This window comes from Puma concolor, chromosome E4 (assembly GCF_028749965.1).
Source record: "Puma concolor isolate L17-30 chromosome E4, mPumCon1.1.hap2, whole genome shotgun sequence".
NCBI lineage: Eukaryota > Metazoa > Chordata > Mammalia > Carnivora > Felidae > Puma > Puma concolor.
Window position 1 is genome coordinate 24,874,705 of NC_141683.1, and position 27,243 is coordinate 24,901,947.

The following is a 27,243-nucleotide window of genomic DNA, read 5'->3' on the forward strand; positions in this document are numbered from 1 at the left end:
AGGGGGAAGGAGGGAGGGAATGAGGAAAAGGGGGAGGGAGGGAGGACCAGGAGGATGAAGGAGGAGGAGCAGGAGGAGGAGGAGGGCGAGTGGGAATGTGATCACTCAAAAGTCCCGTTACCTAAAGAAGAGAACTTACGGAAATGAGAGGAAAGATCTAAATGTTTTAAGGAACATCTACACTGAAATCACCTGAGGCGCTTGTTTAAAGCTGAAATTTTGGGTTACTAAAAACCTATTAAATCAGTATCTCAGGTAATAGCGCAGGGAGATAGCCATAGAATTTCCATCTTAATGAGCATCCTGGATGATTGTACTCTAAAATAAAGTTTAAATGCCATAACCTACAAGGTATTGGAAAATATTAAGTAAAATCAAAAGGAATACTCAGATTATTTTGAGCACTGATGTGGGAGAGGAAGGAAAATTAAGGACTGTTTATCTATTGAAAGAAATAGAATCAGAAAGTTTGCATTTATACCTTTTAGGAATACAGTGTTATATTATCCTAGGGCTTAAGTGAAAAATTTCATCTAATTATCTCAAGTTTTATATTTTTCAATTATTTAAGGAACATTTATTTGTTACTATAAAAATGTAAACTGACATTCAAAGAAATATTTTTTTCTTTGTCCGCTCTCATAGAAAATAATCAGAGATAAGCTTATTGATGTTTTTTTTAATTTATAAGCCTTTATATCCAACAAACAGGTTTATCAAATGCTTCTTTAAAAAAATTAAGTAATTCCCCCAATCTTTCTTTGTTAGTGACTTTATACCTGTATGTGTATATATACATATTTTTCATAATAAAGTTGTCAAATTCTATTAGGAAAAGTTATATTTATTTTTTTCAGTTGTTAAGTGTTTACCAGTGACACATCCAGAGAATGGGAGATTGACCAGTAGCGCATTGGAACTAGACAAGGAATATACTTTTGGACAAGTAGTACGGTTTGTGTGCAATTCAGGCTTCATGCTTGTTGGGCCTGCAGAAATACATTGCTCAACAAATGGTGTTTGGAGTGGAGAAAGCCCAAAATGTGTGGGTAAGATACATTTACTGTTCATGGGATCGGACAGTTTTAGTTTTTCTCATGAAAATTTGCACTTTTAAATATTATGCATAGAATAATACTAATTATACTAATAACATTAAAACTAATTACTCAATTAGTTAATTGAGTAACTAATTACTCAATGTTATACTAATAACATTAAAACTAATTACTCAATTACTATTTGTCAGTAATTGATCTAAGTTCTTTACATTCCATTTTACCTTCAAAATGACTGTGATTTATGCACTGTTTTCACCTCTATTTTATAACTGAGGACATTGTGGGGCAAAAAACTTACATCTCATGACCAAGGTTATGATGGCATAACGATGGAGTTAAGATTCAAACCTAGGTTATCTGAAACCAAATTCCACGGTCTTATCCATAATTAAATTGTAATGGGCTTTCATGCTCAAATAGAATACTAACCATTTCTGCTGCAAGATTTAATATTGGCCTACAGAACAGGTTTTCTTTTAATTTGTAAGATCAAAAAGTCATTATTTATTTCTACTCATATATCATTATAACATTCTGTTCTTGAATAACACTTCTAGAATGGGGTCCTATTTTATATTTGCACTGTAGAGAAATATTGTGGAACTAAACTGAATTCACTAAATAACTTTCTGCCTCTTAAAAAAAAATTCTATAGTAAACTGCAAGTCAAGATTTCTTTAGTTATAGGGGCGCCTGGGTGGCTCAGTCGGTTAAGCGTCCGACTTCGGCTCAGGTCATGATCTCACGGTCCGTGAGTTCGAGCCCCGCGTCGGGCTCTGTGCTGACAGCTCAGAGCCTGGAACCTGCTTCCGATTCTGTGTCTCCCTCTCTCTCTGACCCTCCCCTGTTCATGGTCTGTCTCTCTCTGTCTCAAAAATAAATAAACATTAAAAAAATTTTTTAAAAAAGATTTCTTTAGTTATAATACTGCTAACCAGTGCATCATGACCAGTATGGTGATCAGGCTTTTGTAATGAAACATTATGGTCAGTCTACTTCATTTTACCAATACTTGTTTGGCAGATATATCTGCCATATTTTTTTTTTAATATTTTTTCTAAAATTCACACTTTCTTAGTTTAGTCTATCCTATAATGAGATGCAGGGAAAAGCATTTGTGTTCTTAAAAATTCTCTCTAACAATATTAGTTCTTCAAGTCAGTAATGGCAATCATATTTCTATTCAGCACAGCAAATACTGTATACCCCAGAGGCTCACAGATGGGGTTTCCTCCTTAAAAGTAAATTTCTGAGCACCTGGGTGGCTCAGTCAGTTGAACATCAGACTCCTGATATTAGCTGAGGTTGTGATCTCCAAGTCATGAGATCCAGCCTGGCATCCATCTCCACACTCAGAGTGGAGCCTGCTTGGGATCCTCTCTCTCCCTCTGTCTTTGCCCCTCCCCAACTCACGCGCTCTCTCTCTCTCTCACTGTCTCTCTCAAACTCTCTCTCTCAAAATAAATAAAATTTGAAAAAAACCTGAATTTCTGTCCTTAGTAAAACCTTACTGGAATAACTCATGCATAAGATACATTTTGAAGAAAGAATGAGACTTTTTCCAACGAAGTTGAGGAGGGGAAAAGTATATCAGTCAGGAGAAGTTCAGGGAGAGGAAGGTACAAATGCAGTGAGGCTTCCAGGAGCCTGAAGCTCCCCTGTTCCATGTCTTCGAGGCCGTTGTGTAGGACGCAAGTAGGGGTAGGTCAGTGATGGCTTGAAGATAGGCCAGTGCAAGGTTCTAAGGTGCTCCATATCATGCTGAAGAATTTGGCTTTTATTCAGACTGAATTGGGAATTGATGGAGGATTTCAGTGGAATCCTTCAACAGAGCGATGAAGGGACAAGAAAAACAGTCATTAAGTTACAAACAGGAAAATAGATTACAGAGGTGCGAGAATAGCATCTGGGAAATTAGTTATTGTTGCCATAATCCCAGGGGGAAATGTTTGAGAGAAGATGGGGGCAAATATGATGGCCAGTTTTGGGGTTTTCTTGACAGAAAATTTTGATGGATGGTAAAGCCACAAAAACAGAAGATGTAATTCATAGATATAATGACAATAGGTTAAATTAACTTCTTTGACAAAGTGTTATGCCAATTATGACTCTATTATCGATAAGTAGAAAATACATAATTTTTACAAGTCATTCGGTGAAAATATTTATCACAATAATCCTAAATATCTATACCCAATTATATATATATAGTTGGTATCATTACTGGCCACTATTTACTTGAAGAGGACTAATTTATCTTCAAAGCAAATAAAATAAGCAACATAATTTTTATTTATTTATTTATTTATTTATTTATTTATTTATTTATTTTTGATAGAAAGAGAGAGAGAGAAAGCATGAGTAAGGGAGGGACAGAGAAAGAAAGAGAAAGAATCCCAAGAAGGTTCTACACTGCCAGCAGGAAGCCACAGACAGGGTACGTACGATCCCAGGAACCATGAGATCATAACCTGAGCCAAAATCAAGAGCCAGTTACTTAAGCAACTGAGCCACCCAGGCACCCCTAGCAACAGAAGTTTAATCAGAATTTTACCTTATTTCAAAAATCAAAATTAAAAACAACAGATAAATTATTCAAGCATCCATGTCAAAATAGAAGTTTTGTTTCGTTGTCTGATTTGCCTAAAGGAAACAAAACTTATATCTTTAGCTATGTCTTAGACATGGCTCTTTAATATATAACAAACATTTTGGAATTTAATCCCTTATATTTAGAAATTTCCTGCCAAAAGCCAGAAATCGCAAATGGAAATGCTGCATCTCTGAAGAAAACTTACAAGGAAAACGAACGATTTCAGTATACATGTCACCAGGGTTATGAATACAGTAGTAAAGGAGATGCCATATGCACTGCATCGGGATGGACTCCAACCCCTTCATGTAAAGGTAATGTTATATTTCCTTTCTATATATTTTATCAATTCTTTTCATTCATATATTCCTTACAGTGAAGCAGTTTATTTTTTCTCACAATGGAGCGTTAATGTTGACAAGAACCAACTCTTATAAATACGATATACTTAACGTTTTATGTGTGCAAAAATTAATTTTGGTATAATTCTCTCGTTCTGAAGATAAACATAAAAGGAACAGAAGAGTTCAATAGCTCGTTAAGTAGTTGGTCTGCGATCAAAAATCAAGTCTAGAGCAGAGCCAGGGCAATAATAGGCTTCCCAGGCATGATTACTTCTCAGACAGATTGCTCTTGTAAAGCCGAGTAGTTAGCTTTGCAAACAAAGTAAATGAGATAAATACCATATGAGGGAACCCTCAATTAACAATGGAATTAAGTGGAAATAACTAGAGATTTCACTAAGCACAGGCGTAATATGAATCAATAGTGATGATGATGCAGGGGGGTGGGAGGGGGCACCCACCAAACTCTTTTAGTCTTCCTAATGGGGGATATTGTGCAGATGTAGAATCCACGTCAACTGTGCTTCGTGCCCACCAAAAGTTATGTCTGTAATATTGTGTTCTACTTAGCCTACCTCATTTCAAAAGAGAGTTTCAAACTATCGTGGTCCAGATGCAAAACTGTAAAAGGCTGAGTTTAAGACATCATATCATTAGAAGAATAGCAAGAAGGTACAGCTATTACATGTCGCACGGTAACAACTGTGTTGAGCTGTTTGGAAACATTTATGGAAAAGGGTGCGTTAACTTCGGATGCGGGCTGCAACAGCGAGTGAAACAAGTTACAAGTGCTATCCTACATGAAATCAGAGGTCAAGTGCCTTTCTAAAAGGGTGACTTTTATAGATATGGTCATATTGTGGCCCAGGGTAGGTGGGGAGATGGTGAGAAGAGTTGAACTCTTAAGAGCTCTCTGAACTTTTAATCATAGGATTCATAATTCCATGCGTAAACCTTGTTTAATGATCCTCTCTTACAAAAACTAGAGTTAGATTTTGAACGATTTTGTTCTTATTTTAAAAATTTTTTTGGTTGAGGGCACCTGGATGGCTCAGTCGGTTAAACGTCTGACTTCAGGTCATGATCTTGCAGTTCATGAGTTTGAGGCCTGTGTCGGGCTCTGTGCTGACAGCTCAGAGCCTGGAGCCTGCTTTACGTTCTGTGTCTCCCTCTCTCTCTTTCTGCCCTTCCCGCACTCACACTCTGTCTCTCTCAAAAATAAACATTTAAACATCTTTTTTTTTTTTCAACGTTTATTTATTTTTGGGACAGAGAGAGACAGAGCATGAACGGGGGAGGGGCAGAGAGAGAGGGAGACACAGAATCGGAAACAGGCTCCAGGCTCTGAGCCATCAGCCCAGAGCCTGACGCGGGGCTCGAACTCACAGACCGCGAGATCGTGACCTGGCTGAAGTCGGACGCTTAACCGACTGCGCCACCCAGGCGCCCCAAAAATAAACATTTAAAAAAATTTTTTTTAATTTTTTGACCTTTTTTTAAAAAGTAAGCTCCATACCCAACCTGGGGCTTGAACTTACAACCCTGAGATCAAGAGTCACATGCTCTACTGACTCAGCCAGCCAGGCACCCCAACCCCCCCAAAAAAAATTTGGGGTTGAGTCCACAAGTAACTCCTTGGAAAATATATCCCCTTACAACTGAGTGACCTCCACTTTCAGGCATTGTTAAGAAAGTATTTTACAAAGAGGTTAGTGATGAGAAGACAGTGATCACCCACATTAGATCTGTGATCAGCTGATCGTGTGTGGAGTCCAGCTGTTTGGCTTCATGGCATTTGTGGCTCCTACTCAAAGAAAGTGGGTGCACAGGTCCTCTGGCATTAACTTCTGCCGTATGTTTTACTTCCAGAGCCTGACTTAAATATTTAGAGAGCTAAATTATCCATCCAGTCGTCAAAATATAACTTATAAACCCCTTACTTTATATCAGGCCTTTGTCCTGTATAAACATTAGAATAAATCACTCCAGGTTTCAGTGAACATTAGAATAAATCATCATTCCAGGTTTCAGTTAAATTTACTTCCTTCCAAGTAAGACGTCAGGATCTGAATTCAGTTTTACTTTGACATAGGACTCAGGATAGCCTGACTGCTCCATAGAAGTTGTCTAGTTAATTCTTTTTCTTGGTCACATAGCTACCTGCTTAAAGCTGTTGCTGAGCACATATTTGTTTTAATGTGGGAAATCTGTTCTTCCCGTATGTGTTGCTACAATTCCTAGGCTTACTTGAAACTTGACCCATCTACACCACACCCATGCACGTGCGCGCGCGCGCGCGCACACACACACACACAGTAAAGATCCCACATTTGTAACACATTTTCTTTTTAGAATTTGTTTTTCATTTTCTTAGTCAATTGTATAACTCAAAAACTCAAGACAGGATGCCTTAGAATCCTCCTTTCTTTGGGGAGAGAGATGCCAGGATTGAGGTGCGCTAAGATTGGATACTCTCACAAAACAATTTACTAAACATCAACATATATAAAGAGAGGTTCACCCCAAATTAAATAAGCATGCACTCTCTGTTACAACACTGGTTCATTACCTGGATACAGAGAAGTCTTTTATTAAAAGGAACTCCAGGGGCACCTGGTTGGCTCAGTCAGTTAAGGATACCGTTCTTAATTTCAGCTCAGGTCATGATCTCACAGTTTGGTTCTAGAGTTTGAGCACTGCATCAGGCTCTTCACTGACACCATGGAGCCTGCTTGGGATTCTCTCCCTCCCTCTCTCTCTGCCACGCCCTCGTGCGTGCACTCCCTCTCTCTCAAAATAAATAAATAAACATTTAAAAATAAGTTTAAAAGTAAAAGGTACTCTACATTGTACCTTAGCTAGTATATCACAAATGCTTCTCCTTATTTTCCTAGGACAATAGAAGGATCTACCTGCTGGTAATGATGAATTCCAAATCTATAGATCTTGCTTTCTCCAAATCTAGAATACATTTGGAACTAAAATAAAATTAAAATAAAATAACCTAGGATAAAATATTTAAAATTTCTTCCATCCGGTTTATGATTTTATGTGTCAGGTTTTTTTTTTTAATGTTATTTACTTTGAGAGAGAGAGAGCGCGCATGACTGGGAGTAGGGGCAGAGAGAAAGGAAAGAGAGAATCCCCAGCAGGCTTCACACTGTCAGCATGGAGCCCACTGTGGGGCTCAATCTCACGAGCCATGAGATCATGACCTGAGCTGAAATAAAGTGTTGAACACTTAACTGACTGAGCCACCCAGGCACCCTTCAGGGGTTCTGTTTGAAGGTGATTTGTCAAAACTTTGGTCTCTTCATCTAATAGGAACCAGACTCTGACAGCAAATCATTTATAGGAATAATTAAAAGTACCAAGACCTGCTAAATAAAAGCCACCTTTGCTCCAAATCCATCTGTTCTCCGTACAAGTCAGATTTTCTGATGATGAACAACATAGAGTGCTAGCATTAAATTATTGTTCTTATCTCAAATGCTTACTGGTGGTATCTAACAGTAGGAAAAAATGTGACCCCCCATATGCAGACATTCTCCAGTACTGTTTTAGATAGAGGTACTTGCCCTGGCAATGTTTTACTAGCATCATTTATTTTAATGGAAATTATGAAAGTAGGGAATTACAATTTATTAAGTGATTTATGTCCACTGCTCAAGAGTAATCACCTGAAGATCTTATTTCTTAATTATTTGACAAAATCCTCCCAATATTTTTTGTTGGCCTCTTAATAAAACTCTTGTTTTTTATATCTTGTAGCTTTTGAATTCAAAATTAAGTTAAGCCACAGGATGAAGTAAAAATCAGGATATAATAAACTGCACTGCAATACGTCTATGAAAATATGATAGAGCAGAATAAAGTGAGGAGAAAAAATAAAAGTAAATAAGCACATTTAAGGCTCATCTGAGGGTAGTGTAAATTAAAATCAGGCACTGTAGAGATATTATACTTAAAATTTGTGTTAGGTACTCACATATTTAATTCTCTCTACTATAATCATTGCTAAAAAGTATATTATCATGTTTGGAATAGAGACTTATTAAAGCTTATTCTGGAGGAATGAAGTACAAATTTAAGACCAATTAAGACTTTGATAATACCTCTAGGAGTTGGATGTACACAGTGGAAGCATGGTATGAAGAGTAGGAGGTATATAAGCAATAATTATAAGATTATAGAATGTGTTGTGTGAATGAATATTGAAATGAAGGGGAAGAATGTAGGTAGGATAAATTTCCAGGCTCCTGTCATGAGGTTTTTGTGTCACAAACTAAAATGTTGAACACAGGAGGAAAGCATATATTGAGAAAAAGTTGATTTAGTTGGCATGTAGTTAGTTGGATATGCTTTTGAATTACTCACATGGACCTGTCTAATGTGAAGCTTCCGTTGGATATATGGATTTGGATCTCACTGAAGAGTTATTAGCGTAACGATGATAGCTTTTTATCATTGAAGTGTCTTGATTCACAGAGAGATTGTGAAGAAGCAAACAACAAAATCAAGGACAAATACTCATGTAGAACCAACTGTAAAGCATAGCTATTCATTCATACAATACTTGTTGGGTCTTCAGGCAAGATATTTCTGAGGTGGTGATAAGAGTCAGCAGGAAGATCTAGAGGAGCATCACTCAAGAAATAAGGAATAAAAAGTGCAAGTGATATGAATAAGCCTGGCATGTGTGAATATCAGACAGAAGGCTATTTTGTTGGTAGTATAGAGAGTAAGTGGGACCTTGGTAGGAGATGAGATCTGAGAAGTAGACAGGGCCTAAAATTAAGTAGAGCAGAGGAAGGAGGGCAACTAGAAATAAAAGAAAATAATACCGTTCAGACAAAATTAAAGAGTAGTAGGAAGACATAAGAATGTAAGGCATTGGAGAATGTCGAGAAGTCAGTGATCAACAGTGTCAAATATTACAGAGGGTTTTTATCTATTTCAGTTCAATAAATAATTAAGGAGCCCATGGTCTATAGTACCAAGCACTGTGATATGTGCAATACAGAGTTTTTGCATTTGGAAATTAGAGGACATTGGTGACTTTTGTCTGAGTACCACCAGCCTGTTGGGGATGTCAGAAGCCAGAGATAGCAGTAGATTGAAGAATAAATGGGAGGTTGAAAACTGGAGATACTAATTGTAAGATGATATTTGAAGGATCTTTGTTGTGAAGGAGAGGAGAATGTAGTACATCAACTACCTTGAACAAAGGGTTGAGAGAAGGAGTTTAAAATTAGAGAAGCTTGCATATCCATTTAAGAGAGAATCGTAGACAAAAAGAAAGAGGGAAGGAATAAACAATGGTTTATTCTGTGGGAGATGCTCTACAGGAGATTAAAGTTTTGAAAAGCTAACATGAATATGAAAAAAACACCTTATCATCAGAGTAAGGGAAAGGCTAAAGTTTAAAACAGATATAGCCAAAGTTAAAAGCATGTTATAAAGAAATCTAGGGAATCCACAGTTTGTGGTCTGAATTGTTTTTTGTGAATGCAAGAATTTATTTGTCAATGAAGGAGCTATTGTGTTAGATGGCTTTTGAAGAAAATAAGGAATCATGAGTCACTTACTTTGGGAAATGGAATAAGAAGTAATTTGGGAGAATATAAATGATTTTCTGGCAATGCTGAATGTCAACATGGCACCAATATAAATGGTTATATAACATTTCAACAATAGTTTAAAGCTATGATATTTTATTAGAAATGGAGTATTACCAAATCAAAACCACAGTGAGATACCACCTCACACCTGTCAGAATGGCTAACATAAACAACTCAGGCGACAACAGATGTTGGCCAGGATGTGGAGAGAGAGGATCTCTTTTGCACTGCTGGTGGGAATGCAAACTGATGCAGCCACTCTGGAAAACAATATGGAGGTTCCTCAAAAAATTAAAAATAGAACTACCCTACAACCCAGCAATTGCACTACTAGGTATTTTATCCAAGGGATACAGGTATGCTGTTGTGAAGGGACACACGCACCCCAATAGCAGCACTATCAACAATAGCCAAAGTATGGAAAGAGCCCAAATGTCCATCGATGGATGAATGGATAAAGATGTGGTATATGTATACAATGGAATATTGCTCTGCAATCAAAAAGAATGAAATCTTACCATTTGCAACTACGTAGATGGAACTAGAGGGTATTATGCTAAGCAAAATTAGTCACTCAGAGAAAGACAAATATCGTATGACTTCACTCATGTAAGGACTTTAAGACACAGAACAGATGAACACAAGGGAAGGGAAGCAAAAATAATATAAAAACAAGGAGGGGAACAAAACTTAAGAGACTCTTAAATATGGAGAACAGAGGGTTACTGGAGAGGTTGTGGGAGGGGGAATGGGCTAAATGGGTAAGGGGCATTAAGGAATCTACTCCTGAAATCATTGTTGCACTATGTGCTAACTAATTTGGATGTAAAGTAAAAAATAAAATTTAAATTTAAAAAAAGAAAAAGAAAAGGAGTATTGCAAACTGATCCATTGGTGAGGTACAGAAAAGTTGATGGAAAGAACTGAGAAAGAGCTTTATGAATTAAGATAAAGTAGGTCATGGGAGAGCACATTATAGTTTGAAAATCAAATCCAGGCTGTGCCCTTTGTGTAAACAAAGTTTTATTGGAATACAGCCATGTTCATTTGTCTATGTATCTTTTAGGACTATGTTCATGCTGAGTAGTTGGGACAGAGACCTTTTATCTTTACATAAAATAGGTTTTCTCCAAACCCTGGACTAGTTTATTCTATTACAGTAAGAAAAATGTATCCCAAGATTGCAATAGCCTAATAAATTAAAGTTTATTTCCTATTTATGCTCACTTCCAATGTAGGTCTGAAGGGACTCTGCTCATTATATTAGCTGTAAGAATTAAGGGATATAGACATCACCTCTCCATGACTTTCCTTCATCCCTGCAGCTGTGGAAATAAGAACATAAAAATTCACACAATGGCTTTTAAAATTTCCTCCCTAAAGGGAAACATGTTAGTTTACATTCATTTCCTTGTCCTATGCAAATCACAGGGCCATGTCTCCTTCAAATGTGCAGGGATATGCACTCCTATTAAGTGTCTGGAAGGAAGAGACTCGGGCCATTTGTAAATAGTCCCTATGACAACCACAGATGCCAAGGAAGTTGAAGAATAGTTGGAAAGAAGAGTTAAAGTGATTTGTCGTGAGTTTATTGCCACATATGGAATATTATGATGTATGTTATGGCTTTAGGGAAAGAGGATTCAAGAGTCCAGGGGTGCACAAATACAGCAGATAAGAGATAGAGTACTGGGACATGAGTGATATGGTGGGAAGGATATAAGACTATCCTCATTTTAATCCCAATTTTTGCTGTGGTAGGGACAAAAAAAATATCCACTTTCTATATTTTTATGTACTTGATTATTTTAATGGGTAGTGGTTTCAACATTATCCACATGTCCTTTTTTCTCCAGAATTCTTATGTCCTTCTCCTAATATTCAAAATGGTGACCACACGCCCCAAAGCATCAGATACAGAAGTGGAGATGAAATCACATATAATTGTAAACCTGGCTTTTATCCTTCAAACCGAGAAAAAATGGCAACATGTACTAAAACTGTCTGGGTACCTCAGCCAAGATGTGGTAAGTTCCCTACATATCTTGACCTACTTCTTAATTCTGAAATTACTGTCTCTTAAACGACAGCAACAAAAATGGGGACACAATAAATCCAAATCTTTGCCTTACGGTGTGTGTAAAGCAGGGACTACAGAGATATTCCTTTCAAAGTAGACAATTTTAAGCATGGTCTAAATCACATTTTTGAAAATTAAAAACTATTTTATGCTATTTGATGTTTAATATGTGTGTATGAATATAAGTTTCTCTAACTAATGTAATTCTAATATCTGAACTAAACCATTTTGTTTGTATTTTCCTGCCTGTGATGGTGACCAGCTTTTCATGTGTTTGTTAGCCATATGGATGTCTTTTTTGGAAAAATGTCTTTTCATGTCTTCTGCCCACTTCCTAACTGGATTATTTGGTTTTTGTGCATTAAGTTTGGTAATTTCTTTATCGATTTTTTCCAAAGAAGAGATCCAGATGGCTAACAGACATAGGAAAGGATAGATGTTCAACATTACTGATCATCAGAGAAATACAAGTCAAAACTATGGTAAGGTGTCACCTCTCGCTTGTCAGAATGGCTAAAACTAACAACATGGGAAACAACAGATGTTGGTGAGGCTGTGGAGAAAGGGTAACCCTCTTATGTTGCTGGTGGGAATGCAAACTGGTAGAGCCATTCTGGAAAACAATATAAAACTTCCTCAAAAAGTTAAAAATAGAGCTACCCCACGGTCTAGCAATTGCACTACTAGGTATTTGCCCAAAGGATAAAGAAAATACTGATTCGAAGGGATACATGCACCCCAATTTTTAGAGCAGCATTATCAACAATTGCCAAAGTATGAAAGGAGCCCAATGTCCATCAACTGTTGAATGAATAATGAACATGTCATATATATTTACAGTGGAATATTACCCAGCCACCAAAAGGAATGAACTCTTGCCATTTGCAATGACATAGATGGAGCTAGGATGTATTATGTTAAGTGAAATAAGTCAGTCAGAGAAAGACAAATACCATAATTTCACTCATATGTGGAATTTAAGAAATGAAACAGATGAACATGGGAGGGAAATAGAGAAAGGCAAACCAAGAAACAGACTCTTAACTATAGAGAAAAAACTGAGGGTTGCTGAAGGGGAGGTAGGTGGGTGGGGGGTATAGTTAAATAAGTGATGGATATTGAAGACAGCACATGTTGTGATGAGCATTGGGTGTTGTATGTAAGTGAGGAATCACTAAATTCTACTCCTGAAACTAATATTACACTATGTGTGAACAAACTGGAATTTAAATTAAAACTTGAAACAAGTAAACAAATAAGTAAATAAATTAATAAATTTTAGGTTCACAGCCAAATTGACAGGATGGTACAGAAACTTGCTATATACTCACTGCAGCCACACATGCATCCCTTCCCTATTTATCAACAGCCCCCCAAATGGTATGTTTTCACATTGATGAAACTGCATTCATCCATCATAATTACCCAAAGTCAGTAGTCTACCTTAGAGTTGACTCCTGATGTACATTCTATAGGTTTAGACAAATGTCCATCTTTATGGTATCATACAGACCTTTTCACTGCCCTAAAAATCCTCTGTGCTCCACCTTTTGATTCCTCCCCTTGCTCAGTCTCTGCAAACAGAATGTCATATAGTGGGTCTCATTTCAGATTTTTTTTATACTGAGAAATATGCATTTATGATTCCTCCAAGTCTTTTCGTGATATGAGAGGTCATTTCTTCTGGCTCTAAATGATACTCCATTGCCTGGATATATCACGGTTTCTTCATTAGATTCGTATACTGGTGGACATCTTGGTTGTTTCTACGTTTTACCAATTATGAGTAAAGCTGGCATAATCAAATAAATAATAAATAAATAAAACATTTGGTAAGGCTAGTGTCATTGAACACCTAATATATTAGTTCTTTATTTCTGTGTAACAGATTTCCCCCAAAACATATTGGCTTCAAACCACACACCTTTATCCTCTCAGAGTTTCTATGGGTCAGGAATTTGGGAGTGGCTTAGCTAGCTAGTTCTGAGCCAGGCACTTCTTGTGTTGCAGTCAGGATGTTGACCTAGGCTGCAGTCACCTGATGGCTTGGTGGGGCCGGAGGATCTGCCTCCAAGACGGCTGACTCATAAGGCTTTTGGCAGGAAGCTTCAGTAACTTACCACATGGGAATCTCCATAGGCTTCACGAATGGCAGCTAACTTTCTCCAGAGCTCATGATCTGATAGAGAGAGCGGCAGAAGCTTCCGTACCATTTACAAACTAGTCACACACTGTCACTTTAGCCATATCTAGACTTTAGAAGTGGGTCTCTAAGTCCTGCATACTCAAAGGGAGGAGAATTAGGCTCCTCTTTTTGAAGGGAGAAAAAGACACTGTAGAATTTTCCAAAACCATCCATGTAACAAAATTCCATTCAATTCAACAGAGTACTGTCTTTTTTCCTGGGGAATGTTTCCTCTACTCTTTTCCAGGTATTTTTTGTCTCTGTAGTTCTATCCCTTTCCTTTACATACCACATTTGGTTGTACAGGTGTACTGCACTTACACTGGATAATATATGAATACATTATGATACAAAAAGTAGGTCAGTGGCCTCCATATTAATTCTAGGGATAACTCCAAAATGAATTTTCAAATCAAAAGACCCTATCAACATGAAACAGACCTTAATGTGTAAAACAATTATAATAAAAATACTGAATGATTGAATGATTGAGATATAATCGACATATAACATTATATTAGTTTCAAATGTGCAGCATGATTTGATACTTTTATATATTGTGGAATGACTTCAAACACAATTGTAGTTAAATCTATCACCACATCGTTAACATGTTTTTTCTTGTGGAAGCACCTTTAAGATCTACTCTTAGCAACTTTCAAATATACAATGCAGTATTAATAACTGTAGTCACCATGCTGTCTGTACCTTACATCCCCATCATTTTATTATTTTATTACTGGTAGTTTGTACCTTTCGACCTCCCTTGACCCATTTCTCCTGCCCTTCAGGCCCTGCCTCTGGCAACCCCCACTCTGTTCTCTTTATCTAAGAGTTTGGTATTTTTAGATTCCAAATATAGCTCATGTAGTATTTGTCTTTCTCTGTCTGATTTATTTCACTTAGCATGGTGCCCTCCAAGTCCATCCATGTCATCACAAATGGCAACATTTCCTTCTTTTATTGGCTGAATACTAATCCTAGTTTCTTATGCACTCATCCAGTAATGGACACTTAGATTGCTTCCACAGTTTGACTATTGTAATAATGCTGCAGTGAATATGGGGCACATATGCCCTTTTCAGTTAGTGTTTTCCTTTCCTTCAGATAAATACCCAGAAGTGGAATTGTTGGATCATATGGTAGTTCTGTTAATTATTTGAGAAACCTCCATGCCGTTTTCATAGTGGCTGCACCAATCTACATTCCCATTAACAGGGCAGAAATGCTCCCTTTTCTCCATATCCTCACTAACATTTTTTTCTCTTTTTGATGAAGCCATGTAAACAAGTATCAAGTAATATCTTATTGTGGTTTTGATTTTCATTTCTCTGATGATAAGTTGAGCATCTTTTCATGTGCCTTTTGGTCATCTGTGTTTCTTCTCTAGAAACAATGTCTGTCCAGATCGTCTGCCCATTTGTTATTCATTTTTTTTTTTTTTTTTTTAATTTTTTTTTTTTTCAACGTTTATTTTTGGGACAGAGAGAGACAGAGCATGAACAGGGGAGGGGCAGAGAGAGAGGGAGACACAGAATCGGAAACAGGCTCCAGGCTCTGAGCCATCAGCCCAGAGCCTGACGCGGGGCTCGAACTCACGGACCGCGAGATCGTGACCTGGCTGAAGTCGGACGCTTAACCGACTGCGCCACCCAGGCGCCCCCCCATTTGTTATTCAGATTGGGCCTTTAGTTATTGTTGTTACTGAATTATATGAGTTTTTAAAATATATTTTGGATGTTTCCCCTTATCAGACATATGATTTGCAAATATTTCCTCCCACTCATTAGGCTACTCATCAGTTTGTGGATGGTTTCCTTTATTGTGCAGAAGTAGTTGGTTTAATGCAGTCCCACTTGTTTAGTTTTGCTTGGGTTGCCTTTGCTTTTGGTGTGAATTCTACAAAATAATTGCAAAAATCAATGTCAAGGAACTTATCCCCTATGTTTTCTTCCAGGAGTTTTATCTTTTCAGGTCTTTCGTCTATTTTGTGTTAGTTTTCGTGTATGTTGTAGATAGTGTTCCAGATTCATTCTTTTGTATGTGGCTGTCCAGTTTCCACAACACCACTTATTGAAGAGACTGTCCTCTCCTCACTGCATATTCTTGATTCTTTGTCATAAACTATCTGGCCTTAAATGTATGAGTTTATTTCTAGGCTCTCTGTTCTGTTCTGTTGAGCTGTGTGTCATCTTGGATGCTAATACCGTACTGTTTTGATTACTCTAATTCTGTAATATAGTTTGAAACCTTGAAGCATGATGCCTCTAGCTTTGTTCTTCTTTCTCAGGATTCCTTTGACGATTTGGATTCTTTTGTGATTACACATAAATTTTAGGATTGTTTGTTCTATTTCTGTGAAAAATGCCTTCAGAATTTTGATACGAATTGCATTGAATCTCTAGATTACTTTAGGTGGTATGAACATTTTAACAGTAACTCTTCCAATTCATGAACATGGACTGTCTTTCATTTATTTGTGTCTTTGATTTATTTCTTCATTTTCTAGTGTTTTCAGGGTACAAACCTTTCACCTTCTTGGATAGATTTATTCCTAGACATTTTATTTGTTTTGATGCTATTGTAAAGGGGATTATTTTCTTAATTTCTTTTTTTATAGTTTATTATTAGTGTATAGAAACACACCAGATTTTTGTGCATTGATTTTGTATCCTGAAACTTTACTGATTTCATTTATTTTTTTTGTTTTTTTTAATATATGAAGTTTATTGTCAAATTGGTTTCCATACAACACCCAGTGCTCATCCCAAAAGGTACCTTCCTCAATACCCATCACCCACCCTCCCCTCCCTCCCACCCCCCATCAACCCTCAGTTTGTTCTCAGTTTTTAAGAGTCTCTTATGCTTTGGCTCTCTTCCACTTTAACCTCTTTTTTTTCCTTCCCCTCCCCCATGGGTTTCTCTTAAGTTTCTCAGGATCCACATAAGAGTGAAACAATAAGGTATCTGTCTTTCTCTGTATGACTTATTTCACTTAGCATCACACTCTGCAGTTCCATCCACGTTGCTACAAAGGGCCATATTTCATTCTTTCTCATGGCCACGTAGTACTCCATTGTGTATATAAACCACAATTTCTTTATCCATTCATCAGTTGATGGACATTTAGGCTCTTTCCATAATTTGGCTATTGTTGAGAGTGCTGCTATAAACATTGGGGTACAAGTGCACCTATGCATCAGTACTCCTGTATCCCTTGGGTAAATTCCTAGCAGTGCTACTGCTGGGTCATAGGGTAGGTCTATTTTTAATTTTTTGAGGAACCTCCACACTGTTTTCCAGAGTGGCTGCACCAATTTGCATTCCCACCAACAGTGCAAGAGGGTTTCCGTTTCTCCACATCCTCTCCAGCATCTATAGTCTCCTGATTTGTTCATTTTGGCCACTCTGACAGGCGTGAGGCGATATCTGAGTGTGGTTTTGATTTGTATTTCCCTGATGAGGAGCGACATTGAGTATCTTTTCATGTGCCTGTTGGCCATCTGGATGTCTTCTTGAGAGAAGTGTCTATTCATGTTTTCTGCCCATTTCTTCACTGGGTTATTTGTTTTTCAGGTGTGGAGTTTGGTGAGCTCTTTATAGATTTTGGATACTAGCCTTTGTCCGATATGTCATTTGCAAATATCTTTTCCCATTCCGTTGGTTGCCTTTTAGTTTTGTTGGTTGTTTCCTTTGCTATGCAGAAGCTTTTTATCTTCATGAGGTCCCAGTAATTCATTTTTGCTTTTAATTCCCTTGCCTTTGGGGATATGTCAAGTAAGAGATTGCTACGGCTGAGGTCAGAGAGGTCTTTTCCTGCTTTCTCCTCTAGGGTTTTGATGGTTTCCTGTCTCACATTCAGGTCCTTTATCCATTTTGAGTTTATTTTTGTGAATGGTGTGAGAAAGTGGTCTGGTTTCATCCTTCTGCATGTTGCTGTCCAGTTCTCCCAGCACCATTTGTTAAAGAGACTGTCTTTTTTCCATTGGATATTCTTTCCTGCTTTGTTAAAGATTAGTTGGCCGTACGTTTGTGGGTCTAGTTCTGGAGTTTCTGTTCTATTCCATTGGTCTATGTGTCTGTTTTTGTGCCAATACCATGCTGTCTTGATGATGACAGCTTTGTAGTAGAGGCTAAAGTCTGGGATTGTGATGCCTCCTGCTTTGGTCTTCTTCTTCAAAATTACTTTGGCTATTCGGGGCCTTTTGTGGTTCCATATGAATTTTAGGATTGCTTGTTCTAGTTTCGAGAAGAATGCTTGTGCAATTTTGATTGGGATTGCATTGAATGTGTAGATAGCTTTGGGTAGTATTGATATGTTGACAATATTTATGAGCATGGAATGTTTTTCCATTTCTTTGTATCCTCTTCAATTTCCTTCATAAGCTTTCTATAGTTTTCAGCATACAGATCTTTTGCATCTTTGGTTAGATTTATTCCTAGGTATTTTATGCTTCTTGGTGCAGTTGTGAATGGGATCAGTTTCTTTATTTGTCTTTCTGTTGCTTCATTGTTAGTGTATAAGAATGCAACTGATTTCTGTACATTGATTTTGTATCCTGCAACTTTGCTGAATTCATGTATCAGTTCTAGCAGACTTCTGGTGGAGTTTATCAGATTTTCCATGTAATATCATGTCACCTGCAAAAAGTGAAAGCTTAACTTCATCTTTGCCAATTTTGATGCCTTTGATTTCCTTTTGTTGTCTGATTGCTGATGCTAGAACTTCCAACACTATGTTAAACAACAGCGGTGAAAGTGGACATTCCTGTCGTGTTCCTGATCTCAGGGAAAAAGCTGTCAGTTTTTCCCCATTAAGGATGATGTTAGCTGTGGGCTTTTCATAAATGGCTTTTATGATCTTTAAGTATGTTCCTTCTATCCCGACTTTCTCGAGGGTTTTTATTAAGAAAGTTGCTGAATTTTGTCAAAGGCCTTTTCTGCATCGATGGACAGGATCATATGATTCTTTTCTTTTATTAATGTGATGTATCACATTGATTGATTTGCGAATGTTGAACCAGACCTGCATCCCAGGAATGAATCCCACTTGATCATGGTGAATAATTCTTTTTATATGCCATTGAATTCGATTTGCTAGTATCTTATTGAGAATTTTTGCATCCATATTCATCAGGGATATTGGCCTGTAGTTCTCTTTTTTTACTGGGTCTCTGTCTGGTTTAGGAATCAAAGTAATACAGGCTTCATAGAATGAGTCTGGAAGTTTTCCTTCCCTTTCTATTTCTTGGAATAGCTTGAGAAGGATAGGTATTATCTCTGCTTTAAACGTCTGGTAGAAGTCCCCTGGGAAGCCATCTGGTCCTGGACTCTTATTTGTTGGGAGATTTTTGATGACTGATTCAATTTCTTCACTGGTTATGGGTCTGTTCAAGCTTTCTATTTCCTCCTGATTGAGTTTTGGAAGCATGTGGGTGTTTAGGAATTTGTCCATTTCTTCCACGTTGTCCAGTTTGTTGGCATATAATTTTTCATAGTATTCCCTGATAATTGCTTGTATCTCTGAGGGATTGGTTGTAATAATTCCATTTTCATTCATGATTTTATCTATTTGGGTCATCTCCCTTTTCTTTTTGAGAAGCCCGGCTAGAGGTTTGTCAATTTTGTTTATTTTTTCAAAAAACCAACTCTTGGTTTCGTTGATCTGCTCTACCGTTTTTTTAGATTCTGTATTGTTTATTTCTGCTCTGATCTTTATTATTTCTCTTCTTCTGCTGGGTTTAGGCTGCCTTTGCTGTTCTGCTTCTATTTCCTTTAGGTGTGCTGTTAGATTTTGTATTTGGGATTTTTCTTGTTTCTTGACATAGGCCTGGATTGCGATGTATTTTCCTCTCAGGACTGCCTTCGCTGCATCCCAAAGCGTTTGGATTGTTGTATTTTCATTTTCGTTTGTTTCCATATATTTTTTAATTTCTTCTCTAATTGCTTGGTTGACCCACTCATTCTTTAGTAGGGTGTTCTTTAACCTCCATGCTTTTGGAGGTTTTCCATACTTTTTCCTGTGGTTGATTTCCAAGCTTCATAGCATTGTGGTCTGAAAGTATGCATGGTATGATCTCAATTCTTGTATACTTATGAAGGGCTGTTTTGAGACCCAGTATGTGATCTGTCTTGGAGAATGTTCCATGTGCAGTCGAGAAGAAAGTATATTCTGTTGCTTTGGGATTCAGGGTTCTAAATATATCTGTCAAGTCCATCTGATCCAATGTATCATTCAGGGCCCTTGTTTCTTTATTGACCGTGTGTCTAGATGATCTATCCATTTCTGTAAGTGGGGTGTTAAAGTCCCCTGCAACTACCACATTCTTATCAATAAGGTTGCTTATGTTTGTGAGTAATTGTTTTATATATTTGGGGGCTCCGGTATTCGGCGCATAGACATTTATAATTGTTAGCTCTTCCTGATGGATAGACCCTGTGATTATTATGTAATGCCCTCTTCATCTCTTGTTACAGCCTTTAATTTAAAGTCTAGTTTGTCTGATATAAGTATGGCTACTCCAGCTTTCTTTTGACTTCCAGTGGCATGATAAATAGTTCTCCATCCCCTCACTCTCAATCTGAAGGGGTCCTGAGGTCTAAAATGAGTCTCTTGTAGACAGAATTTTATCAAATGCTTTCTGTGCATTATAGAGATGATCATATAATTTTTATCCTTCATTTTATTAATGTGTGTATCATAATGATTTGTGGATGTTGCAGTATCTTTGTATCCCTGGGATGAGTCCTACTCTCTTTTTTCTTGGTGAATCTAAAGGTTTGTCAATTTTGTTTATCTTTTCAAAATTATGCTTTTAGATTTACTTATCTTTCTTATTGATATTTCTATTAATATTTTCTATTTTAAGCCTTTATTTCAGTTATTTCCATTCAATCTTTGTCATTTACTACCTTCTATTAACTTTAGGCTTTGTTCTTCATTTTCTAGCTAGTCTAACATGTCACAATGTTATTGAGTACATTTACGTTTAAAGTAATTATTGCAAGGAGTGTACTTATTGCCATTTTGTTGGTTGTTTTCCCAGTGGTTTGTAATTCCTTTTCTATTTTAAGCCTTTATTTCAGTTATTTCCATTCAATCTTTGTCGTTTACTACCTTCTATTAATTTTAGGCTTTGTTCTTCATTTTCTAGCTAGTCTAACATGTCACAATGTATTGAGTACATTTACATTTAAAGTAATTATTGCTAGGAGTGTACTTATTGCCGTTTTGTTGGTTGTTTTCCCAGTGTTTTGTAATTCCTTTTGTCCTTTCTTCTTTCACTCTATTCCTTCATGATTTGATTATTTTCTGCAGAGTATGCCTAGATTCCTTTCTCTTTAATTTTTGTGCATTTCCAAAAGTTTTTCCTTTGTGGTTACCACAAGGATTCCATAAAACAACTTATAACAGTCTACTTTAACCTGAAAAGAATTTAACTTTGATTGTATTCTAAATACAATCTTTTCACTCCCCCCATGTTTATATTTTTGATGTCACAATTTCCATGTTTTGTGGATTCTTTCTTTCTTTCTTTTTTTAAAATTTGTTTATGTCTATTTATTTATTTTGAGAGAGAGAGACAGAACATGAATGGGTTAGGGGCAGAGAGAGAGGGAGACACAGAATCTGAAGCAGGCTCCAGGCTCCGAGCTGTCAGCACAGAGCCCAATGTGGGACTCAAACCTACAAACCGTGAGATTGTGACCCAAGCTGAAGTTGGACACTTATCCAACTGAGCCACCCAGGTGCCCCGTGGATTCTTTAATAAATTATTGTAGTCATACTTATTTTTACTTCTGTTGCCTCTTTAACCTTGTTACTAACTTTATAATTGACTTTACGACATTAGATTATTTTGAATTTTACTATATATTTACCTTTATCAATGATATTTATACTTTATATGTTTGCCTGTTACTAATTAGCACCCTTTACCTCAACTTAAAGAGTTCCCATTAACAGTTCTTGTAATGCTGGTCTAGTGGTGATTAACTTCTTTGGCTTTTGCTTGTCTGGAAAACTTTGTATCTCTCTATGCACCAAGTTGTTTTTCTCTTGCTGCTTTTTAGATTCTCTCCCTGTCTTTTAACTTTTGACATTTTAACTATAATGTGCATTGGTGTGGGTTTCTTTGTGTTCATCTTATTTGCAACCTGTAGACTTCCTGAATCTGTATGTCTAGTTCTTCCCCCAGGATAGGGAAATATTCAGTCATTATTTCTTCAGAGAAGATTTCTGCTCCTTTTTCTCTTCTTCTGGACATCCTATAGGGTACATGTTTGTCTGCTGAGGGTGTCCCGTCAGGTGCCATCATACTCCTTTTAATTCTTCTTTCTTTGTGCTGCTTTGATTGGGTGAATTCCCCCAGCCTGTCTTTAAGTTTACTGATCCTTTCTTCTACCTCCTCTAGTCTGCTGTTGAAACTCTTTATTGTATTTTTCAGTACAATTATTGTATTCCTCAGCTCTAAGACTTCTACTTGGTATTTTCTTATATTATCTATCTCCATTGAATTTCTCCCTGTACTTATTTGTTCTTCTCCCAATCTTAGTGAGCATATTTACAACCATTATTTTGAACTCTTTATCAGGTAAAGAATTTATTTTCAAGTCATTAAAATCTTTTTCTGAGGTTTCATCTTGTTCTTTCATTTTTAATATATTCCTCAGTTTCTTAATTTTCCTTGCCCCTCTGTGTTGGTTTCTGTACATTAGAAAAAGCAATCACCTCTGTGTTAGTCTTGAAGGAATGGGCTTACTTAGGAGATAATCATTACTGTTCAACCCTAGCCTGGTTCATGTCTTGTGCTTGTCTAATCAGTCAGATTTATTTTTATTAATTCCCAGTAGTTGAGTATGTCAAGACCTGTCCATGTCCCAAAGGGGAGGATCTCAGTCAGCACCTACATTCAGGCTGATTGGAAGACTGACCCACAAGCAGCAATGTTTAAAGTATGCAAATATACCTCTTTCAAGAGAAGACTGGGTTGTGTCTGTTCCTTCTATACTGACCAATGGAGTGTTAGCCAGTTAAGAACTGTTTTTTGGGGCACCTGGCTGGCTCAGTTGGTTGAACATCTGACTTCAGCTCAGGTCATCACATCAAAGCTTCATGTCGAGCTCTGTGCTGACAGTGCAGAGCCTGCTTGGGATTCTCTCTCTTTCACTTTCTCTGTGCCCCTCCTCCACTCATGCTTTCTCTCTCTCTCAAAAATAAATAAATAAACTTAAAAAAAAAGATGGGGTGCCTGGGTGGCTCAGTCGGTTGAGCGTCCGACTTCGGTTCAGGTCATGATCTCACGGTTCATGAGTTCAAGCCCCGCGTCAGGCTCTGTGCTGACCGCTTGGAGCCTGGAGCCTGCTTCAAATTCTGTGTCTCCCTCTCTCTTCCCTGCTCATGCTCTGTCTCTCAAAAACGAATAAACGTTAAAAAAAAAATTAAAAAAAAAAAAAGAAACATTTCTTTATCTGTCATCATCTCTTTGAACTCATGAATACAAGCTCTGCTGGCCATAAGAGGCAGGAAATCAAGGGGAAATACCTGGGCATCAAACACAAATACCAGGGCATCAGATGCAAAAACTGGGCAAGAGATGTGTGTATAAGCTCTCTTCCAGCAGATACCAGCACTATAGAGTGCAGCAAAGACATAGTTGTAGTCTCTGGAGGTCTCTAACAAGGATTAGAGTTGGGCCTTACTTGTCTGTTTAATGAGAAGCCTGCCTCTCAGGCTGCTAGGGCTCTTTCACAGAAAAAGTATATTCTTTATTCTCCTGCCTCTCTGCAGCGCCCTGGGGTGGTAGTCGGTTCAGAACACTTTCTCCGTCTGTTACAGTCCTGGGGGACCTACAGTCATAAGCCGAGTGCACCACCAGAGCCAGGCAATCTAGAGGTAAGTCCTGCCTGACAAACACAGAAGCCAGGGCACCAAAAAAAAGCATAAGCTCCTTTCCTAGAGATACCTTTGACCTAGAGCGAAGCCGAGGAAGATCACAAGGATGGCCTCCAGTGGCCTCTATCCCCAGAGAACACCTAAGTAGGCCCCTAGATGTGTGCCAAGCCGCAAGTCTGCTCCTCAAGCCAAAATTCCGGGAAAGGCTGTCAGGCCTCTTTCGTAGAAAAAACTGACATTATAGTTCAGTCTGTATATACACTGTGCCCTTGCGGTGGTGGCCAGGGCTGAACTTTTTACAGTCCCATGGGAACCATGAATACAAACCCCATGGACCATTAGATCAAAGAATGTCCCCTGGGTGGCAGCCACAAAATCCAGTGCACCGGACATAGAAACTGGGGCACCAGATCTTTGTCCAGATTTCCCTCCAGGAGTTACCAGTGCCCTGCAGTGCAGCAGGAGGAGGACCTGAAGATAGTGCCTATTCTCCAAGTTCCCTGTAGAGGATTATGGCTGGCCCTCTGTTGTCTTTTTAATTAGAAGTCTGCCCTCAGGCCACAGCAAGAAAGATTAATCAGATTGGCCTTTTCCAGAGAAAGGCGGGTGCTTCAGTCTGTGCACTCTCCTGTGCCTTGGGGGTGGTGGCCTGTTAATCAGTCTTTCTTTATTTGTTACAGTCCTGTAGGACCCACTAGCCACTACAGCCATGTGATCTAGGGATATCTCCTTGGTGGTGGCTGCAAAATTCAGAGAGTGTCTGAGGAGGGTCTAAGCTCCTTTCCTGGAGATACCAGGGAGCAATTAGCAAATTCTGCCAATGAGGCAAAAGGAGAGCATAAAGATGGTGCCTGCTGGTCTCTGTCTTTGAGGAGAGTTTTACTAAGCCCCTAGATGTGTTTTACATTAAATGCTTACCCGTCAGAGCGGAGCCTTAAGGTAGGCAAATAAGTCTCTTTCACAGAAAGTCTGGGCGCTTTTCAGGTGGCTTCCTCTATGCTGGACCCTGGGGTGGGTGAGTGCCTGTGGACCCTTTAAGAGCTGTTTCTCACTTAGCTGTAGCTTGTGGGTCCTTGTGGACACAAGCCCTGTTGGCTTTCAAAGCTAGATGCTTTGGGGGCTTGTCTGTCAGGTGTAGATATTAAAATTGGGGTGCCAGATGTAAGGCTCAGACACTTCACTCCTCAGGGAGAAGCTTGGGGTTTTGAATTCCCTCCCAATTGTGGGTCATCATGTTGGGGATGAGATTTAGGGTCAGATCGTATCTCAGTTTCTTCCATCTACTTTGATGTGAGCTTTTTCTCATTTGCCCAGTGTGTAGGAATCACTCAGTTATTTTTTGGAGAGGTTTTTTTTTTTTTTTCCCCACACAAAATGACTCTGTATGTAACTGTAGATTCAGTGTGTCCAAGGGAAGAGGTGTGTTCAGGATCTCCTACATCTCCATCTTGAACCACTTCCATAAAGAAACTATTTAATCGTGTTTCTGGTTGGCTTATGGAAATGGTAGATCAGCCCAGCTGGATCTGGATCCCACCAAGTTTATTCCAGAAGGGGCCTTATGAAGTTCTTGTGGACAAGATGGGGAAATTGACCAGTTAGATGGTTTATGAGATAGTTTGAAATTTCGTTAAGTAAACTTACCCGAGTATCAGATTCAGGACTTTGTTCTCAAGCCTATTTCATTACTCCTTTGTGTTATCAGATAGTTTAGTGATTTAGGGGAAACACAGTACAAATTCACAAGTGGAATTATTCAGGGGGTCATGATAGTGAATCTGCATTAGCACAGATTCATCATTCAAAAAGGATCCTCTGTTAAATCTAATAATGTGACATTTAGTAGTGATAACTATAAGATCCTGGGTATAAGTCAAAGGAATCAGATGTACAAGTATAGACAGATTAGAAGGAATTTTAAAAGTTGGTGAATATTTTAATCAATTTTGAGGTCATTTTGAGTCAAAACTATGACAGAACCACCACTACTGTTAATGAGACCACGCCCTGCATCGATAGAAATCTAAGGTAGAATGAGGCTGTTCTAAATTTTGCCCATCCCAGTGCTGATCAGACCATATATGAAATATTATATTTACTTCAGAGATGATATTCTAAAAGCATAAAACATATTTAAGTATGCCGAGATGAGAGAAGAATATGGCAAAGGGATTGAAGCCTGTCGTAATAATAATACCTAGTTTAATTTTACCCCCTTTGTATACCTCTTGAAAAGAAATCTCAGTGGACTGTTTTATTTAATTAGTATCATTTTTTAAAATTATTATTAACAAGTTAGCTAACATACAGAGTAGTCTTGGCTTCATGAGTAGATTCCTTTGATACATCACTCACATACAACACCCAATACTCCTCACTTGACAAGTGCCCTCCTCAATGCCCACCACCTGTTTTTCCCATCCTCCCAACCCCCCACTTCCATCAACCCTCAGGTTGTTCTATTTAAGGGCCTCGTATGATTTGCCTTCCTCTTTGTTTGTATCTTCTTTTTTTCTTCCCTTCCCCGATGGTCACCTGTAAAGTTTCTCAAATTCCACATATGAGTGAAATAATATATCTGTCTTTCTCTGACTGACTTATTTCACTTACCTTCTGATTCCATCCACATTGTTGCAAATGGCAGGATTTCATTCTTTTTCATCGCCGAGTAGTATTCCATTGTGTAAACATACCATGTCTTCATTATCCATTCATCAGTGATGGAAATTTGGGCTCTTTCCATAATTTGACTATTGTTGATAGTGCTGCTATCATGTGGCCCTATGAATCAACCCTCCTGTGTCCTTTGAATAAATTCCTAGTAGTACAAGCACTGGATCATAGGGTAAATCAATTTTTAATTTTTTGAGGAACCTGCACGCTGTTTTCCAGGGTGGCGCACCAATTTGCACACCCACCAACTGTGCAGGAGGGTTCCCCTTTCTCCATATCCTCGCCAACATCTGTTGTTTCCTGAGTTGTGAATTTTAGCCACTCTGGTATGAGGTGGTATCTCAGTGTGGTTTTGATCCGTATTTCCCTGATGATGAGCAATGTTGAGCATCTTTTCATGTGTCTGTTTGCCATCTGGATGTCTTCTTTGGAAAAGTGTCTATTTGTATCTCCTGCCCGTTTCTTCACTGGATTATTTGTTTTTCAGGTGTTGAGTTTGGTAAGTTCTTTATAGATTTTGGATACTAGCCCTTTATCCAATATGTCATTTGCAAACATCTTCTCCCATTCTGTCGGCTGCCTTTTAGTTTTGTTGATTGTTTCCTTTGCTGTGTAGAAGCTTTTTATCTTGATGAGGTCGCAATAGTTCCGTTTTGCTTTTATTTCTCTTGCCTTTGGAAACATGTCACATAAGAAGTTTCTATGGCCAAAGTCAAAGAGGTTTCTGCCTTGTTTTCTCCTGTAGGATTTTGATGGATTCCTGTTTAACACTGACCTAACATTAGCATTTA

The 27,243-nt window shown here is 38.0% G+C and overlaps 1 protein-coding gene across 7 annotated transcripts in view; it reads left to right on the forward strand.

Annotated features, from left to right (window-relative positions):
• Positions 1-27,243, forward strand: part of LOC147572500 (complement factor H-like) — a 154,678-nt gene that overhangs the window by 31,170 nt on the left and 96,265 nt on the right. For 6 of the 7 annotated variants that reach the window (XM_086693399.1, XM_086693403.1, XM_086693404.1 and 3 more), the window contains exons 5-7: positions 858-1,049; positions 3,798-3,968; positions 11,476-11,646. The exons of the other annotated variant lie outside the window; for it this stretch is intronic. In XM_086693399.1, coding sequence (XP_086549525.1) covers positions 858-1,049; positions 3,798-3,968; positions 11,476-11,646 — 534 coding nt within the window. The remainder of the gene's footprint in view (positions 1-857; positions 1,050-3,797; positions 3,969-11,475; positions 11,647-27,243) is intronic. 7 annotated transcript variants of the gene reach the window in all.